Source organism: Juglans regia, chromosome 2, assembly GCF_001411555.2.
Source record: "Juglans regia cultivar Chandler chromosome 2, Walnut 2.0, whole genome shotgun sequence".
Lineage (NCBI taxonomy): Eukaryota > Viridiplantae > Streptophyta > Magnoliopsida > Fagales > Juglandaceae > Juglans > Juglans regia.
The window spans coordinates 9,578,161-9,585,601 of record NC_049902.1 but is presented as its reverse complement, the minus strand read 5'-3'; the positions used below and the strand labels follow the sequence as shown (position 1 = coordinate 9,585,601).

General features: G+C 33.5%; 1 protein-coding gene across 1 annotated transcript; it reads left to right on the top strand.

Moving 5' to 3' along the window:
- Positions 1 to 2,352: 2,352 nt before the first annotated feature.
- On the top strand, positions 2,353 to 4,597 carry LOC108983569 (myb family transcription factor IPN2). The gene is made up of 6 exons (XM_018955247.2): positions 2,353 to 2,663; positions 2,811 to 2,887; positions 3,025 to 3,082; positions 3,236 to 3,302; positions 3,535 to 3,577; positions 3,706 to 4,597. Exons 1-6 carry the CDS (start codon positions 2,495 to 2,497, stop codon positions 4,378 to 4,380), a joined length of 1,089 nt encoding a protein of 362 aa, XP_018810792.1. The 5' UTR covers positions 2,353 to 2,494; the 3' UTR covers positions 4,381 to 4,597.
- Positions 4,598 to 7,441: the final 2,844 nt, after the last annotated feature.

Below are 7,441 nucleotides of genomic sequence, written 5' to 3'. Positions count from 1 at the left end.
ATATATGATCATAAATTATATTTTTGCAGGAAGCTGCTTAAATTTAAAGCAGTACGTACGTAGCTAGCTAGCTTGATATAGTACTGATAATCTAGCTAGTCATGTCCAGATTGGGAAAATATAATATAGAGATTTAGAATATAATAATGAAAAATCTAATTAACGTATATTAATTAATTAATTAATTAATATCATGAGATCATGAATTAAGCCTTTATATAATTATAATTAACACCTGCTAATTAATTAATGATATATGAGAAAATTAAGCCCTAGTTAATTTGACAAGTACTTTGCTACCTTTTAATTATAAAACGAAATCACGAGATCGAAGCTCATGAGCCATTTTAATTAAGCAAGCAGTAACCCATGCATGCAGCTTGGAGGACTGCTATTTATCAAAAGTTGTCTAAAAAGTACTACCACTTAGTGCTCGTTTGTTTTTAGAGATGAGAAGAGATGAGATAAAGTTAAAAAGTTAAATAAAATATTGTTAAAATATATTTTTTAATATTATTTTTGTTTTAAAATTTGAAAATGTTGAATTGTTTATTTTATTTTGTATTGGAAGTTGGAAAAGTTGTAATAATTAGATGAGATGAAATGAGATGTTTTCTGAAAACAAAGTTAATGGATAAAAGACAAGCTAGCATTCATTCATTGTTCTCCAATAACCAATTACTAAATTTCTGATTTTTAAAGGTTGAAAGATATTTATATATATATTTATATATATATATATATATTATATATACCTGAAAGTAACTTAACCTACAATGCATATAATATGGCTAATTTTGTACAAAAATGAGAGTAAAACCATAAGAATCCCCCCATCAAGAAAGAAAAATCTAAAAAAGAAGAAGAAAAAAGAAATATATATATATATATATATATATATATATATTTATATAAGATATTGATGATAGAGATCAATGATGATCTTCATGATGTCCCAAAACCTAAGTTTTCTTTTGTAGCATGATGAAAACCTTTTTATTGGTAATGACATAAAGCTAGCATGTCTTTGCGTTATAGGCTGCATCATGATAAGTGATAGATTTGTGGGTTCATAATAATTAAGTTAAAAAGGGGTCGTACGTACTACAACGAAAAACATGAGAAGGATCGAAAATGATCTCATGCATGAGTACTAGTGCTCATGGCCTAGCTAATAAAAATTTAGGTTTAAAATAAATGCATGCATGGCGCCATGCAAAAGATCAAGCATAGTTCCTGCACCAAAAGATCAAAGGCTTATTAAAGTAGTACTAGTGCTACATATCATCATGATTGCATGCGGGGTCTGATCACTACTCCCCGTATCTTTCATGCCAAAAAAGCTCACATGCATATATGCAGCTGCATGCATGGTGATGGTACAGGAATACAATTCAAAAGATATACATGACAGCCTCTTTTGCTGATCATATATCTCAAAAGACTTACCATCCATTTACGTACGTACTCTCAGAATACAGATTAAGTAGAAATAAATACAAAAGATTCCCTCTCATCTCCAATGTAACTAGTGGACCGACTAAGACTATTTCTTTCTTTTTGAACATTATATTTTCTCTCAAGAAAAACCTTTCCCAAGTTAGTATAGAGATGCTCCTCGTGATGAAAATATATAATAATTTATGATTAAAATAGGCTCATTTTGATAAGAAATAGTTATTTTTGTAAAAATAACTGATCAATTCATCTCAAACCAATTATTGATGAGACTCACTACTTTTCTAACTTCTCATAATAGTGAAACTTACATTTCAATCTAATAAGTTAAACCCATCTCAATCTAAAAAAATTAATCCAATCTCAATGGGACCTATAAAATATTACTATTAACAATTCAACTCATCTCAATATCTAAATATAGTCTAAGTCTTTTCTTAATCTTTTTTTTTTCCCCTTCTCACTTTTCACTTTTATTGTACTGTTGTGGCAGCATTCATGTGTTGATCAGTACTTGAACCCCAACCTCTTTTACTTAATGAAAATCTGCCTATTAAAAAAAAACCCAGAGAGATTACATTTTTTTAATCCTAATATATAATTGGCACGAGCAGTATATATTCCACATATATATATATATAGGTATAAATATATATATATATATATATATATATATTTTCCCCTTTCTAAATACTAGATATACAGTATATATAACATGAGTAGTAGACATGATGAGTATAGAGTGAGAAGGAATCTTTCCGCAAAGGAAGGCCCCGGACATTAGAAATATAGATCGCATTAAGCACTTTAATTCTTTCTTTTAATAATATTCTTTTACGGAAGGTTAGCTGCTTCTCCCTCACTACGCTTTCTATTAGAGAAGCCAAAGCCAAATTAAGCCCCAAAGCCCTCCGCCATCTTCTTCAAAAGCGCACCCTATTCTTCTCTATTTGCATCGCATTTGTTCTTGAATCTCTTTGGTATTCCCAGAAGCCCTCAGAGAGAGAGAGAGAGAGAGAGAGAGAGAGAGAGAATCATGTTCCAGCACAAGAAGCCCTCAACTATGAATTCTCATGACAGACCCATGTGTGTTCAAGGTGACTCTGGTCTTGTCCTCACCACAGACCCTAAGCCCCGCCTCCGGTGGACTGTCGAGCTCCATGAACGATTCGTTGATGCCGTTACTCAGCTTGGAGGGCCAGACAGTACTATTTCTCTTTCCCATGGCTTTTCCTTTTTATATACTATACGGCCGTAGTACTTTAATTTCCTCCTATATCTTCAAGCTTTGTTCATCATTTTATTAATTCTATTGTTTTGTTTTTCATCTTCTGATCTTTTTTAATTTGCAGAGGCAACACCCAAAACCATCATGAGAGTTATGGGTGTGAAAGGTCTGACCCTTTACCACCTCAAGAGCCACCTTCAGGTCTGAATACAACAATATCTCATTCTTCTCTTACTTTCTAGCAACACTTTTGTTGTTCTCCTGATATTTTTGGGTTGGCTCGATGACAATTTCTTTTCCTTTTCTGATTTTTTTCATTCTTTTCTTAACTTGATCAGAAATTCAGGCTTGGGAAGCAACCCCATAAGGAATTCAATGATCACTCGATTAAGGATGGTATGAGATCAGTTGATTCTTCGCTGTAGCTAGGGTTCTTTTATATAAATATATATATATATATATATATTTAATTCTAGAATATTACGTATATTAATTGTTACATAATTCTATACCACATACCTAACCTTTGTCGTTTGTTTTCCATGGCAGCTTCATCTTTAGAACTTCAACGAAATACTGCATCTTCATCCAACATAATGGCCCGCAGTATGAACGAGTACGCATGCATCAATTTATTTATTTATTTTTTCTTCTGGTACCATGATAAACGATCGAATTTATCGGGAAAAGTTGTTTTGTTTTGTTTTTTGTTTTCTTAGTAATTTAATTATAAATGTATCGCCTAAGTTTTTCTTTTGATTCCTCTTGGGATCGATGGGGGGGTTTGGGTTTACTTGTATGTGTGAAACTGTATATAACAGTAACTCACACATGGTTGATGCGATTAGGATGCAAATGGAGGTGCAAAGAAGACTGCATGAACAATTAGAGGTAAACAACAATTTTCCAAACAGCTTAATTATCTCATGATCTATTGATCTTGACTTTCACTTCATACATTAATTAATGTTTCTCCAAGTCTAGCTATAATATGGATTTTTGGTACATAAATATGGCAGGTGCAAAGACATCTTCAGCTGAGGATTGAGGCCCAAGGAAAATATATGCAAAGTATATTGGAAAAGGCTTGTCAAACCCTTGCTGGTGAAAGCATGGCATCTGGAAGCTACAAGGCTAATATTGGAAGTCAAGGCCTCCCTGACATGGGAGTAATGAAAGACTTTGGTTCTCCTCTCAACTTTCCATCTTTTCAAGACCTTAATATATTTGGAGGTGACCAACTTGACCTTCAGCATAACATGGAAAGGCCACAACTTGATGGATTCATGCAAAACAACGATAATATTTGTCTTGGAAAGAAAAGGACCAGCCCTTATAGTGGTAGTGGAAAGAGCCCCTTAATCTGGTCCGACGATCTCCGGCTGCAAGACTTGGGAACAACTCCATCTTGTCTTGGGCCTCAAGATCATGATCCTTTCAAAAGTGCAGACCAAATTCAGATTTCACGGCCATCCATGGATAGATCAGGCGCGGACATCGACTCCATATCAGATATTTATGAAACAAAGCCTCCACTCCAGGGTGGTGGTGACTCTATGGGTGAAAAGAAATTCGAAGCATCTGTAAAGCTTGAAAAGCCATCTCCACGAAGAGCACCACTTCCCACGGACAGGATGAACCCAATGATCAATGCCGGTGCCATGCCTCAAGGAAGAAACTCACCATTTGGGTGATTGTAAATCGTTAATTATAATTAGATGTAATTGACTTTTAAGCTATGAGATCTAGGGTTTTGGTGCTTGAAGAATAGCAGTTAAATTAGGGTTTCAACTAAAGAAACTATGGTATAATGCCTTGCATGGCAGATCTTATTTAAGACGTTATTTTTATCCTGACTGGTAATTAAATTGGTGTTTTATTGTGAATCAGGTAAGTTCTTGATGCTTCTTTCTTGATTGCTCTAATTATATACTTCATATAAATATATATCTATATATATATATATATATTTCATATATTGAACTAGTTATATACATTAGTTGATGCTATACATGATGCATGCAGTTTGGTTATTTCTTCTTCTTCAGCTAGCAAACTTTCAGGTTGACGGCCGGCATGGAACATTCCATGTCTGAATTATTAAGCATAAAAGAAAACTTCTTCCAAATTTCTTGTGGAAATAGATATTACAAGTACCCTTTAAAATACAATCAGGACATGGCGCAGTAAAGTTTGGTGCATGTTGGTCATGACGATTTATCTGATTATTGGGGCTTCAGCTTTTCCTTTCATGTGTTTGCATGAAGATCAAGGACCAAAAAACAAAGAAAAAGGAAACTATATGCAATAGTTTAGTACTCATTATAAGATTTTAGTAATTATAATGTTTTGTTTTGTTTTTTTCTTGTTTTTTAATTAATACCTTGTCTGTATCTTGTTTGCTCAAGTGGCCTTTTTTGTTTTTTTGTTAATCTTACGAATGCATGAGTAACCTTTTCAAACTGTTTGCTTTTAAGTTAGTTGCTCTATATATATATGGTAGTTACCCCTATGATTGCAGACAAAACTACTGGGAAATATATATATATAAAATATCAAACCATGCATGACACCCCACCCATCAAAGGCAAATATAGGGTTTTGGGGAACACATACCATAGCAAAGTTTAAAAAAAAAAAAAAAAAAAAAAGTGAAAAAAAGAAGTTTATACATTCATCTAGCTGCTATATATTTAGTAAAGAAAAAACTGAAAGAAGGTAGCTACTTTCCTTGAGTGCAAAACATTCTCCTACAAGAAAACCCGACAAAGAGGATCTATCTTTCATTCTCTTTTATCTACTTTGGTACTCCATATTCTTCACGTATCAAACAAAGAGGGAAACCGGAGTAGCTGTCATCATTACGTTTGCTTACGAAGTCCCTCGATCTGATGAAATCTCTGCAGGTTTCACTACTTATTAATCTGTTTAATTTTGTTAAAAGGTATAAAATAAACAATAAAATCTATCTCTTTCAATGAGTTTAAATTTTTTAGACAAGTTGTGATTTCACATGAGAGTGTCAAAGTAGAGATTTTGAGTTCGAACTCTGACTCTATACTCTATTTTATTTAATTAAATATTTTACGTGTTGGGTCACTTATTGAAGAAGAATCTGACCCACATGTAAGCAGAATTGTTAAGATATAAAATAAATAATAAAATTTAATTTTTTCCATGAGTTTAAGTTTTGAGATAAGTGGTGATTTCACAAATTTAAACATTAGTATGGTGTAATAATATTATAAGCCCCCTAATAATTAAAAAACCTTGCAAGTCATACACCTCATGATCAGTATTTTAATTTCTAGTGGTTTTTTCCGATACATTATTGGAAATTAACAACCTCTCGCATTTAATTCCTAGTCTCCGACACAATCGATCCTTTCCGTAGTTTTGGAAAAATGTGTCATGTTTTGGATAAAATTAGTAGAGCCCTGATATTTCATAAATAAAGTTCATTGCCACCCATCAGTTGGCAGCTTCCTGGACCTTCAAATGGTGACCCCTTTTCTTTTTATTTTGTTTCAAGAACTCTCTCTCTTTCTCTCTCTAAATCTACGATATAAAATTGGGTCCATGCAGAGGCTACTCTCTGTTGAGGGGAAAAGCTGGGGGTTCCACTTGCTTTATTGGTTGCAGAGAAAATGTAGCCACTGCAAGTTGGCAAGAAAGCACCCTCACTCCAAAAACACTCAGAGAGAGAGAGAGAGAGGAAAAGCTAATAAAGCCTAAAGGAATGAAGAATACAACGCACTCCCATGCGTGCACATATCGAGGAAGCTTCTACCTTTATGTGCACAAAGCAAAAGAGTCCTTACTCTGCATTAAAAGCTGATGGTGCATGGTTGTGGTTTCCTTATATTACGAGTTACATGCAGTATTTGAGTTATTGTTTACTCAGAAAAATCAGATCAGATGATAGGGTTATGACTATCATGCCAATATAAGCCAAATGATTCAGTAGTACTGCACATTCTTCCATGCAAACGTAAATCATTTTCAGCTCCAGTCAAGCACTTTGGATTCTGCAGTCTCCTCACTCATTCGACAACTTTGGGTCTAGTAAACTAGCTAGCTATTTCCCTATAACTAACAATACACACTACAGAAGCTTCTTTTGCTGCCCCTAGCCCATCTCTCTCTCTCTCTCTCTCTCTCTCCCACAGTTGGAGCCTACTAAAAGGTTAGTCAAATTACTACGAAAACAAGCTGATAAACAATTTTTTTTCTTTTCCTTTAAGGAATAAAAGAAGCTGATGATGAGAAAGAAAAAGGCAAGCCTCTACGTTGTCAATCTTTGATATCTTTTGCGTCCACATGATATATTTTCCATAGGCTATATAATTGAGATATATCACTCGCAATTATTTAAATTAAAAGGCATGAGAAAGGGTTTAATCATAGAGTTTCATGTCAGCAACAGAGAAAAAGAACAAAGATAGAGAAAACTTTAATTTTAGAAGTATATATGGAGACTCAGCGATGATTAAACTGGTTATGACACTTGTTAGTGTAAAATAGTATGTTTGCAAACTCATTGTCAAAACTTGAATGTACAGATAATTAAGTTGTAATAATTAATGTTAATTACATGAGTAAGTTTGGGTTAATTAAGTGTAGACGTTGAAATTGGTTAGAGAACTCTTGAAAAAAGAAGAAGAAATTAAGTTTGCTAGATACTCAAGATGTAATTGGCTAATTAGGGTAATAGTTCGCTATATACCCGATATATATATATACACACATACATAT